The 12,502-nt window shown below is 47.6% G+C and overlaps 1 protein-coding gene across 2 annotated transcripts; it reads right to left on the minus strand.

Annotated features, from left to right (window-relative positions):
* Positions 1-5,979: 5,979 nt before the first annotated feature.
* ID4 (inhibitor of DNA binding 4) lies at positions 5,980-9,379 on the minus strand. 2 transcript variants are annotated; one of them, XM_071553175.1, is made up of 3 exons: positions 8,624-9,379; positions 7,877-7,935; positions 5,980-7,442 (listed from the first exon to the last, which is right to left on the minus strand). In XM_071553175.1, the coding sequence occupies exons 1-2, from the start codon at positions 9,020-9,022 to the stop codon at positions 7,891-7,893; spliced, it is 444 nt and encodes a 147-aa protein (XP_071409276.1). In that variant the 5' UTR covers positions 9,023-9,379; the 3' UTR covers positions 5,980-7,442; positions 7,877-7,890. The 2 variants fall into 2 exon arrangements, with proteins under 2 accessions (XP_071409276.1, XP_071409277.1); XM_071553176.1 differs by having other exon boundaries at positions 8,617-9,379.
* Between the last annotated feature and the right edge of the window lie 3,123 nt (positions 9,380-12,502).

Raw genomic sequence — 12,502 nt, forward strand, 5'->3', positions numbered from 1 at the left:
TGTTTACCTGTCTCCAGTTTGTTGCCACAGATACTTGGTCGGGAAAAGGAACAAAGATCAGTTTGACATCCTTGTTAAGCAGGATTTGCCCCCCACATTACCCACAAAAGGTTACGAGTTGCTATTCAAGCTTGAGCTCCACAGGTGTGCCATCACACCTGCCTGAAAGAAAACAAAATACAGTTTGTTTCTATACGGCTATTGGCCCAGCAAAATAAAGAAGATCTTGCCCTACAACACAGACACAAGCATTTGTTTTAATAATTCAATGAATCCAAGCAAACACTGACTGATAGCTCTGTTTATATTTAGCATACAAGCCAAACACAATGCACACTTCCCCAGAAATCTGTGCCAGTGAACATCCGACCCTGCCCTGCCCACTGAACTCATGGGCAAACTCATGGCAAAATTCCACACAAAATCCATCTGGCAATAGAAAAGAGGATGTTTTAACTCTCAAGGTGCTTCAAAGCCAGGTTGGATGGGGCTCTGAGAAACCTGGTCTAGTGGAAGGTGTCCCTGCCCATGGCAGAGGAGTTGGAACTAGATGATCTTTAAGGTCCCTTCCAAACTCAAACAATTCCATGGTTCTATAATTAATAGGAGACTGTGCCCAAAGCCAGGTCAGGGTCAGGTTTGGCCTTATTAATTTCCTTCACCATTCAGCCCTGCTGGAGCTGCTGCTGCTGCTGAGTCCTGTGTAACTCACTGCACAGGGAGCTGCCATGGTTTCAGAACAGGGCACTGGGAAGAGCTGCGTGTCTTGGTCTAAGGCTGGACCCAGTTTCTGACACCAGTGACAGCAGTGTAGGTCCAGAGCAAACTGGTAAATAATGGTAAAATCTAGCTCCTAAGTGAGGCCTGGAGGAGGCATAATGGGATTTTGTCCATGCAGAGCAAAGCACTACAGAGCCATAAATGTACCTATTCATTCATGTGAATTCGCCATTTGACATCTGCTGAAGGTGATGGAAAGACTTTGGTGGGCATTGGATCAAGAGCTGAGTCACTGGAGTTTCCAATGCTCTAGGTAGAAACATTTTTCACCAAAAAGGGCTAATGAAAATTGTTCTTTCCCATTTTCCAGCTAAAGCAGTGCTCTATTTCTACTCCTTTATATTCTTATTAGAATCCTCACCCATATCTGCTTCCATTAAGGTTTAAATGGTGTTGTTCATAGTCAGCTCTAAGAAGGTGTCCCTGCATTAGAAGAGGAAGTGTGGTAGATGTGTAGCACCAGCTGGTTTGGAAGGAGTTTGTATACTGGGTTGCAACTTATGTAGAGAAACGTCCTTGAGGCAGGGAGCATATTTTATTTATTGCTTTATTTATTGCATATGTCAAGTAAATGGAATCCCAAATTATGAAGATGCAAAACACAGTGTGAGTATTTATCAGCACTGAATGTTTTTATGTGCTCCAAAGTAACTTGGGGTTTCCCAGCTGACTGTGAGCAGCTTGCTGGTTTTGAAGATCTAGCACCTTTGGAACTGAAGGGACATGCTGAATTTTAAGCACTTGGAAAGAGAATTAATTGCTTGGACAGCAACACTTTTTTTTTTTTGTATTCTCATCAATAGCAAATGATGAAGCCTCTGGGGGATATTAACACAAGTAAACTAAACACAGGAGTGGGACTGTTTAAACAAGGTTAGACAAAAGCTTTCCTACTACAAGCAAATGAATTTGATAGCAATTTTTTATGTTCCCACCTCTATTGTTGCACATGTCTGCATTTAAATAAGAACTTTATCTTGCTCAGCCCTGGTTTTCCTCCTTCATTAGCCTGCATGGAGGTCACAGCCCTCTTGTATCATGGGCTGCTCCTGCAAGGAGTTGGGATCATACTGGGTTCCCCTTGCAGCTTTCTACTGCCTGCTCCTCCACCCTCTGAGAACAGGAAAGGATTTGCCTTTCCAACCTGCTGAAAAGGCTAAGCAATATTGATTTTTAAATATTCTAAACAAGATATGGATGCTAGACTGCTACAAATACAGACACCAGCATCTGAACGAAAAGATAGCCTGTTGAATAAATAATGCATATTTTAAAATGTCTGAATAGGAACTTGCAGGATAAACTGTAAAAGCTTCAAAGGAGCCATTGATCTATGGAGTACATAATATGCATGTTAAAAATTGTTGGAATATTTATTTACATGACACATGGCTCAGAAGAAGCTATTACGGTCCTTAGGCAAATTATACATGTGAAAATTGTCAAAGTGCTTCTTTTACCAGAAACAAGTGTATCCTGTCAGTTGATAAACCTTTGATAATTGATAAACCTTTGGGGGAAAAAACAAAAAAAAAAAAGAAAAAAGAAAGAGCATGCAAATCCGAGGCTAAAAGGAGGTTAAAATAGAAAAGAAAAAAAAAGAGGAAAATAAAAACCAACCCTCATACCATGTCAAAGTGTGTTCCATGCCCATCAAAGGAAGAAAAGACAGTGCTGCCCTGCCCCACTCAGCGCTGCCATTGCCCTTCACGTGGGCAGAGCTGCGTGCCCAGCGATCCTGTGGAGGGGATGTTCCTGTCTCTGTGTGCCAAAGTCCAGGGTGCCAGCTCTTCTCCCTGCAGGCCAAGAAATTACAAATGGAGACTAATTCATTCCAGCCATTGCTGTGTCCTCTATTTGGAATTAAGCTGCCAGAACAGCGCTCAGCTTTCCCTGCCTATGCCCCTCTGACAGAAATGGGGGACAGACCTGGTACCACAACCCATGGGCACGGTTTTCATCTTTGTGTGTGCAGATCTGCTGTTTATGGCTTTGCTTTCTGATCCTCAAATGCCTCAGCGCAGCCAAGCACTGATTGAAAATGGTCTTGCCTTTCCTCTCCTACCTTCAAGAGGAACAGAACAGGCAAGCATTGCCTTGCAGTACTTTGTGTGCCCAGCAGCCACCCAGGTCCATCCCTCACCAGCACCTTTCTGATGGTTTCTGCCATGTGCTTGTGCCTGGGCAGAGCACTCAGCAGGGCTTGCACTGCTCCCTCCCCGATGCTCCTTGGGTGACATGGCTCTTCTCCAGCAGATGTTTTGCTAAGGGATGCCAACTTAAAAAATTCCCCCTCTTGCCCATGTTGCTGTGATCACACAGCAGTCTGTTCTCTGCAAATTTTTATTTTTCAGGCTGTGAATGGGAAAAAGGATTTTGTCAAGGAGGCATGGCCAGCTCATGGTGGCATCTGCCCACAGCCAACCTCCAGAGTGCTGCACAGCCCCAGGACAGCCAGTGCCCAGCTCAGCTCTGATGTGCTGAAAAGGCTGGTGTGTGCATGCCCGCTTTGGGCATTTGGGAAAGCAGGCTCTCCTCGTAGGCACAGCATGCAAGTTCTCTCTTACTCAGGAATGAAAGTAATGGGTGGATTTTCTAATGCAAAAAAGCAAGCAGTGGTATGGGGGGAATATATGTAGTCTGTGTTTTCAGGTCACATATTCTGGGACTGGAGAGCAGGCCATTTTCAATGCTGTTTTGGAAGCACACTATTCAGTATTGCAAACCTTACTATTGGAGAAGCCAGAAAATTGCATCTAAAACAATTACTTGAACGACTTGTACTGTGGTTTCTTCTTTCCAACTGCAGAGGTTTTACAAAAATGGGATTTCTACAGCTACAAAGCCTTGAAAATACAAATAATAGTAAAGAGCTGCTCTGCATTTGCATAAACCTGTTTATCCTATACATGGTTTATTCATTAACTCTCGGAACAACCAGCAGGACAGCCATGGCATTCCTTATGACCACTTCGCTTGTGGCTGAAAATGCAACTGCCTAAAAGGAACACTACATGGTTTAGAAAGTGAAAATAAGTACCATTCCCGTGTGAAACAGCAGGAAAAATACCTCAGGAGCTGGCATTTGGCTTTTACATGGAATGAACCCTTCCTAGCACTTGGAAATTTCAGAGGGCTCTTGGCACCTGCATGGACTGGGACCTCTGTGCTGCAGCTCACCAAACAGGAAGGCAGCATTAGCAGTGTCCATCGCTGTGCTTTGCAGACAGAACACGAGTTAGGGATGGAAAATACCTGGCTGCTTCATCTATTCCTCCTAGAAACTGTTTTCTAGTCCTTTACAATTTCCGTGTCCCACAAAAAGAAGTTCCTTGCTGCCTCCGCCAGCAATGTATTCCCAACCAACTCCTCCCTAGGAAGACTTTCCTGGTAATCACCCCAGCTTTCCCCATGCTTCCTTTCTTACCCAAAACTTTATCCCCACAAGAAAGATGATAAAACAGGAAAGCATTTTGCCCATTTCATCTCCTTGCTTCTATAAAGACGAGTACATGTTGCCACTGGTACAAGGAGAAAACTGGAAGTTTGTTTGACAGCCAGTGACTTGCTCAAGGTCACAAAAGAGCCTCAGTAGCAGAGCTGGGAACAGAATTTGGTATCCTAATTCCTAATCTGGCAGCCTCACCACAACTCTCATCACACAATCAAAAAGCTCCTTTTAAGGAATGCTTTTGGGACTAAAAGAAAATCCAAGGCATTAGAAGAAAAGAGACATTTTAATTTGCCTTTGTTCAAACATTTTTGCCTTTTGCTATATGGAAAACACGATTTAAACAAGATACGGAATGATGAAAGACTCCAAAAATCTTTGTAAAACAAAAATAATTATGGCTGCATTTAGGACTGCACTGATTCCAGTCGTTAGGAAGCAAGTGATGAGAAATTGCTCGTTCTCACTTTCATACATAGCATAAGGAATAAGTAGACCAACATCTACAGTGGTCTGGTAAGAGCTTTCTTGAGTGTTACATGCAGGCTTTCCCATTTCTTAGGAATACCATTTGTAACAGGAAAAACATTCGCACCTCTTTAATAAGGTCCCAACTTGTTGCACCGCAAGTTTTTTAAAAAGGAAAACGAAATCCTTAAGCCGCTAAACTCAATGGGAGATTGCCCTGAAACAATCCGGGTTTTGGTATGCTCTGCCTGGAAGAGTAGCTCAGTAATTTGTGCCTCTCCCAGGATACATCAGCTTTGATACTTAGAAACTCTACAAGGTAGATTATTCTTGTTTTAAGACAGCACCTTGTGCTTGCTTCCTCTTCTGTGTGGCAGAATACTATCATTTGGCAACAGTGGATAGAAACAAACACGGGCATCGAGAACCAATGTTACTGAAAAACTGTATACAAAATAAACTGAGCTGTACCCGCAGAAGTAAGCAGAAGACTACAAATACTGGTAAGATAAACAGAAAATAAATGTGAATTTAAACCATTCCTTTGGGAAAAAATGGAAGAACTCCCAAAGTGCAGTAAAAATGCTATTGATAGCATTCTTGCAGTCACTGAAATAGCTGGGAGACTCAGGATGAGAGGTTTGTGACTTCATTTTACAAGAACACGTACTTTGCTCATTAAATTGCTAATACTGCAACAGCAGAGCTGGGGGAATACAATGCAGGGACCCACTCCCCATCCCTGAAGTCCAAGCTTAACCTATGAAATGCCCATGCCTTTAAAGCATTTGCAGTGACAGGAGGCCTTGTGTTTGCAGATGTGTTAACCACTTTTTGATTTGATCTTTACGCACTTGTTTTGATAAAGAAAATGTTCATCTTGTTGCCATTATCACTGTAGTCAATAGCTAATGACCCCAGTTAATTTCCTGATAAATATTGAACTTAATAGAAGTGTCCCTTGGGTTATAGTACTTTTGACACTTGTATAATCTGAAACAAATCCTCTTTTTTAGTCAAACAGACCATGTTACACACACAGTTGGCTGGCTATTTACAAAGCACCCAATTAAATCCTCCTTAATTCTCCCACTCTGAAAATCCCATTTCACTAGTGCACAAGCCACGGGTCACCCAAGACGAGCCCCTTTCACCGAGTCTGGACACAAGTTCACAGTCAGCAACTCCATCATCCAAGAGCTTGCTGTAAAATGGTGTATGAACAAGTGAGGAGAATGTGCAAATTCACAGGATTGAAGAAATAAGCTGAAGAATCACAGTTAAAGACAGGTAAATCTAGTTTAATGTTCACATGTAGTAGTTACACATCACAGAGATTAAACAGGATTTTAACTGTAACACAGCTGCAGTGAAATGTAAGTCATTTTGTACTAGAAAAATAATCTTGACGCAGTTATCCGATTTTTGGTCTACTTAAGTTCATTTTAAGATGAATTTACAGCACTGATCATAATGACTTTGCCCATGTGCTTTTCTGCAGTTCGCTATCAATATTCTTTGGACGAAGGAAACAGCAATTGTTTTTGTTAATGGTTTGCCCTTTGGTTGCAAGCAGAGAACTGTTTTCAGTTTTTAAGCAATTAATAAGCTGTACGAACACAAATTTGCAACAAAACCTTTTGGTGCTAAGTGAAATTCCAGAATAAATTGATCTGATGCAACAGCAGACTTTTTAAAAAGCTGATTAGAGATCTAAAGCATCGCCCCCATAATGCAAAAAAACTAGATAGAATTTGGTTTTCTATTCTCAGTAAAAAACACTACATCTTACTGCTACTTTTATAGAATGCACTAAAAACCCCTGTGCCTAAATGACAAAAGTGTAGTCTCGAAATGTATAATACACTTACAAACATTTTCAGTCTAGATTGAGGAAAACACGTTTGTATGGACTCCAAACAAGTTTATTTGCAATTAGACATCTCATGCAATCATGCAGGACCACTAGCTATAGCTGCAACTTTTGAGTCTAAAGGACATTTGGGGACAAAAAAAGTCCTAAAACATTCAAGATATTTTCATATTAGCAGCTCCGTACTTGAGCTGTGGCTCTCTAAAGAGATATTCCCACAGATTAAAAAAAACATACACACCTTTATAATATTTACAAAAAATATTTAATTAAAAATATTTTATAATTACAGTAGTCTATTAAAGCATATACTTTTCTCACACTTATAGAACATCTCTATATATACACAGTATGAAATGTCACTCATTTGTCTATACAATATGTAACATTCCTGCAGGGAGAAGAAAGTTCCCTGGGCCCCAATAAAATCCATCTATTTTAAACAATAGATGTCAAATATATCTACAAATGCTCTGGTAGATTAGTAAAGCTTCAAGATTCGGCTGCTCGGTCCCTTAAGAGTTACAACGCTTCTAAAGTCTGGTTTAGGCTCGGTCCTCTATCCCGGGGCAGAGTCGCAACTTTTGCTGCCGCCACCGCGGGACGAGCCGCTCACACCTGGCCGGGAACGACGAGAAGAGCCGGGACCGCGGGCGGGGAAGGGCAAAACACGGGGGGTGAGGTGAGGTGAGGTGGGGGACCGCTACGGACGTGCAAAATGGTGAAAAAGGCTTGGCTCTGGCGGGGTGAAGCATGGGAACTGCTCGGGGGGTTGGCTGGCTCCGTGCTGCGGGGCGGAGGGGCCGGGCCGGGCCCCCCTCCCGCCGCCCGCCCCCCGCGCTGCCTCCTCTGCGCGGCGCCGCCGCACACCTGTGGGAGAGGAATGAATAGAGGGGGTGTGTGAACCGCTCCGCTCCAGACCGACTGGCGCCACCAACAAAACACAAGACATGCTTGATCAACAACCCAAAACAAACCAGGTCAAACAACAACCGCAGCTCCCAGGCTGGGCCAGCCAAGCGGAGGGAGGGATGCGCAGCTGCACGCCGCAGCCAGAGGCGCTCCGCGGGGAGGGGGCTTGCTTGGCGGGGGGGGGGGGGGAAAGAAAGGGGAAAAAAAAAAAAACCAAAACCAAACAACCACCCGGTAATTAAGGAAAATAAAATAACCACCTGGTAATTAAAAATAAAGCCCCAAAGCCTCCTGCAAGGATTTCTAGCCGAGCTCTGGTTACCCTTCGACTGGCATCCCGGCGGGATGCGCTCCCCCGCCCGCCCCCGGCCCCGCGCCCGCCCGGCACTCACCTGGGGAGCGGCGCTCAGCGGCAGAGGATGCTGTCCCCCGGCTTGTTAACAGAGCCTGCCTGCGCAGCAACCAAACACGGCAAATTAGAGGTGGGGGCGAAGGATACGGAGACCCCCCACTCCCCAGACCGCCCTCCGCCGCGTACCGGGCGGTGCCACAGCCCTGCCGCGGAGCGCTCGGGGAAGCCCCCCGGCTGGCACGGGGTGCGCAGGGGGACATCGACCCGGGGGGACAGAACCGAAGGGGCCGCCTCAGCGCTGCCGGCCAGGGAAGCCCAGGAGGCACGGGGTTGCCGGGGAACGCCGCTTCCCGCGCCGCCGGGCTACCGGCGGGGATATCCCGTGGAAGGGACACGTTCCCCGATTCCCTCCCCCAAAGCACGCCGCGCTCAGTGTGCACAGCCCCCGCAGCCCCGCACACTCGCTACACGGCGTGGAAGGGTGGGAAGCGCAGGAGCGGCACGTCTCTCCCGGTGTGTGCAAACACGCCGGCTACAGCTACTCCCTCGAGAGGCTGTAATTACACGGTACGCACCGCACGGCTGCCCGCCCGCACCGAGGGGATGCGGGCACCCACCGCGTACCGCCGGGGCGTTCCCGTCCGCCCCGTCCCCTCCAGAGATTATGGTCCCCCGGCAGAGCCCCGGGGCCGACAGTGGCGATGATCACCTGCCAGCGCTGACCACCGGGCCCCGCCGCCGCGCTCCGCACCCCGCTGCCCGGGCTCGTGTGTCACGCACCTCTTACCGGGTCAGTGTTGAGGGCTGTCAGCGGGGTCCTGGGGGTGCCCGCGGGGCAGCTGCCCGGGTGCAGGGCGGGCGGCGGCGGTTGCTGCCGGAGCAGCGCTGGGTGCGTCTCCAGAGCCAGCTGCAGGTCGAGAATGTAGTCGATGACGTGCTGCAGGATCTCCACTTTGCTGACCCTCTTGTTGGGCGGGATGGTGGGCACCAGCTTCCTCAGCCGGCTGTAACAGTCATTCATATCGCACTGCAGGCACAGCGCCGCCGGCTCCTCGCCCGACGGCGGGCCCCCCTTACAGCCGCTGTGCTCGGCCAAGCACCGCAAGGCCGGGTACCCCGCACCGCCGCCCGCCACGCCGGGCTGCGCCTTGCGACTGGGGTGCCGGACGGGGCTCACGGCTTTCATGGTGCCGCAGGGAAGGAGGGAGACCTCCCTCTCCACCACCACCACCACCGCCGCCGCCGCCTCCGCCGCCTCCTCCTCCTGCTGCTGCTGTTGCTGCTGCTGCTGCTGCGACCTCGCTAAGCCGCGCACGCACCGTCCGCACCGGGAGCGGAGCGCGGCCGCAGCGCCTTCGCTGGCGTTACCGGCGGCCGCGCCGGGGATGCAACGAGCGGCGCTCGGCGAGCCGCGCGACAACAGCGGCACCGCCAACACCAAGAGGGAAGCAAAATAAAATACAATAGAATAAAATGGAATAAAAATTAGAATAAAATGAAATAAAATACAGGCTGCTCTCGCCCCGCGGCCGATCCCGAGCACCACTGCCGCCGCCGCTGGCCGCGCCGCCCCAGATATAGCGCGGGGCGCGGGCGGTGCCGCGCCGGGGCCGGGCGAGCGCGGCGCGGGGCGCGGGGGGGCGCCGCAGGGCTGCGCCGCAGCCAATCAGCGTGCGGCAGCCCCTCCCGAGAACGCGGCGCTGGCCAATGGCGGCGCGGCTGGAGGGGCGCGCGGCTCGCGCTGACCCCCCCGGGAAGGAGGAGGAGGAGGAGGAGGACGGGGCGGTCCGGAGGGAGGGAGGGAGGGAGGAAGGACTGCGGGAATGCGGGCGGGACCCGCCGCCCGGCGGCTCTCAGTGCTGTCCCCACGGTCCGGCGCCGCTCCCCGCCGCCCGGCCGCGGGGAAAGGCGGCTGCAGCCTCCCCGACCACCACCGCAATCCCCGGGAGGGGTGGCATCTTCTCGGGTCGTGAAACGCGGTTTTATCCTCTCGGTGTAGGAGACTCATCCCGGCTTTACAGATTTTTTTTGAGGGACTTGGGCACGCTGGTTTAAAGGCAGGGAAAATCCCAAGCAAAACTTGAGAGGGAGGAGGGTGTGGGAAGGAAGGAGGAGGGTTTAGGGACTGCAAGCAAAGCAATGCCAGGGAACATTAAATTAGAGCACATAACTATTAAAAATGCATGGAGATGGAGTATTTAAAATTCCTCCATGACATATAATATTAATCCGTTTTATGTAAAATTCATACCTGTAACTTAATTTCGTCCATTAATGCACCAGATCACGTATTAGTAGATGTACCATGTTTTAAATATGATGCTGGAAATGTCCAGAGTTCTGTACTTTGAGACAGAGCATTAAAATTAACAGACACATACTCCTGAGTCCTGCTTAAGTCATCTCGTGGCAGATTGTAACCTTTTAATTCAATAATGCAGTGTTGAAACTTCCTGTTAATTGCTGCTAAGGATTAAGAGCCGCTGCACATTTGAATGGAACGCCGGTGTGAGAAATTTGGCGCCCGATCCTGGAGATGCTGCAGCGCTTCGAGCTCTCCCTGAGCCAAGCAGGGCTCACTGCTTGGGCAAAGGACTGAAGGAAGGAGTAAAGGCTGCAGGATCTGCCCCTAAGAGCTTGTAAGTCAAACCCAACAGAAGGGAGGAAATCCATAATGGTGATTAATGATTACATGTCCCCTCAAAGCTTAGTCACAACGGGTGATATATAAAGGATACAGTGGGAAGCTGTCAAACTCAGAACTTGAATGAGCAGTGAGACTGGATCATCTGAAGCATATAATGAAGCACACTTGCATTCTCTCTCACCTTTAAAAACATGTTTTGAGGCTTTTGTTACAAATACACTCTTGTTTTGCTTGTTGTGTGCCACATTGCCAGTGCCATCCATGGCACGCTCCTCTCAACCCAAAATCCAAGTGCGTGGTGTAAATCTTTGAGGTGTGACCCTAGACTGAGGTCTAGATTTGTACACTACATCAGGACAATGTGATAGGAAGATGTATTTCCATTAGCTGTGGGCAGGATTATCCCAATTCTGCTGCAGTCATTGCTTTTATCCTGTGAAACTTCTTGAAGTTTCCTTGTAGGCATGGGCCTTAAAGAACATTGTGGTTACTCTGTTTTCCAGAGTCCTGGTAATAAGGGCAGATTTGATGTTCTGTCAAAAAAAAAAAATTCTAAATTAAGGTGAGCATGCAGGCTCAAATCTTGCTGGTCCCACTTAATTACAATCTGCATGAAACTTGATACACTGTGATATTGGGTGTCCTGTTTGTACTGAATCCCTTCTGGGAGCTCCTCTGATCTCACTGGAAATCTCTGGGAAGCCCAGTATGTAATTGGTTCCCCTTTGGCTCTCCCAAAGCTAATTTGGACAGATTATTTCTGTACACACACACAAATTCACACACACTCTGTAGCAGCCATATAGCAAATCCACTGAGACCACCCTGATTCTTGAAGATGACTCAGTATTTCTGGAAACTCATGAAGAACCACGAAAATGCTTCAGACCTCTTTTTCCATCAGGTTACTTCCACTGCAGAGGGTAGAAAGGAAAATCCAAGGGTCTGAAGCTGTGTGCTTTCAGGTAGCTAACATATCACATGGGAGAAAGAAAAACAGCCTCCCCTTCAACTGCCATATAAATATTCAGGGGATTTCCTCCAGTAACTCCCCTTTGATACTCATGAAGCTGATACATGCTAGTCCGACATGCTCGGCTGAACAATAGGCACCAACTCCCTGTCAACAACCGCTCTGCTTTTGCTCTCCTTGAAGTCAATGGGAGTTTTGTCATTGACTTAAGTGGGAATGGGTTGAGTCGGCTGCTTTTGCAAAATTTAGATTGGATGTGCTAAGTAAATTGCTTTAGAAATGGGCTGGAAACCACAGAATGTTATCCATCTAGGTAGGCATAATGAAACTCTTCATCCCTAAAGAGGATTGTACACAAGAAAAAGGGACAGTGGCTATTGTTCATGCTTTTGTCCTATTAATAGCAATATTTTTCATGACATGAGTATATAGGGATTAACGCTTCTGTTTTTCACCAGACCAAGTTTGTATTTTTAAATAAATTATGTGCATCTTTAAACATGTGGTTCCTTTCTGGCTGGCTGGAGGAGTTTATCTGTCTTGGCTGGGTTTTCTTGTGCTCTCTTCCCACATCCAGAGTCAAGATTCATTCCATTGTAACTAACTCTTGTAATATTACCACAAGATCCTTGATAACGCTCGAATGAACCAACTTTGCCTATTAAAAGAGAATTGATGAGTTCAGATCACATTATAGGTGGTCCCTGAAGCTTAAAAAAAGTTGCTTGTGAATCAAAACCAAAGAAAAACAAGATAAAAATGAAAATGTAATGACTGGCCTTGTATCCATCCCCTTTGTCATGAGGATAATCCCACTGAATTTACTGAGAATGAGTAAGGTCGTCTGAATTTGTCAGCACAGGTCTGAGGGTACAAATGTGCCATCGGCTCCAGCTGGAAAAATAACCCTGACATTGACATTGTCTCTTGAGTCATGGCACGAGGGAAGGGGGACAGTCCTTCCAAGCACAGAATCCATGCCATTGCCTCTGACAGCCCTCTGGATCCACAGATGTTTGTGCATGATATGATGCCTCTGAACGAAC

The sequence above is a fragment of the Pithys albifrons genome, chromosome 4, assembly GCF_047495875.1.
Source record: "Pithys albifrons albifrons isolate INPA30051 chromosome 4, PitAlb_v1, whole genome shotgun sequence".
NCBI classification, from domain to species: domain Eukaryota; kingdom Metazoa; phylum Chordata; class Aves; order Passeriformes; family Thamnophilidae; genus Pithys; species Pithys albifrons.

What these genes read in the sequence shown, in the direction of transcription:
- ID4 (XM_071553175.1), bottom strand. Translation starts at nt 9,022, where the DNA reads ATGAAAGCCGTGAGCCCCGTCCGGCACCCCAGTCGCAAGGCGCAGCCC. An exon ending in CAGCCCTCAACACTGACCCG is followed by an intron (nt 7,936 to 8,623) that starts GTAAGAGGTGCG and finishes GTTGCTGCGCAG; the next exon opens with GCAGGCTCTGTTAACAAGCC.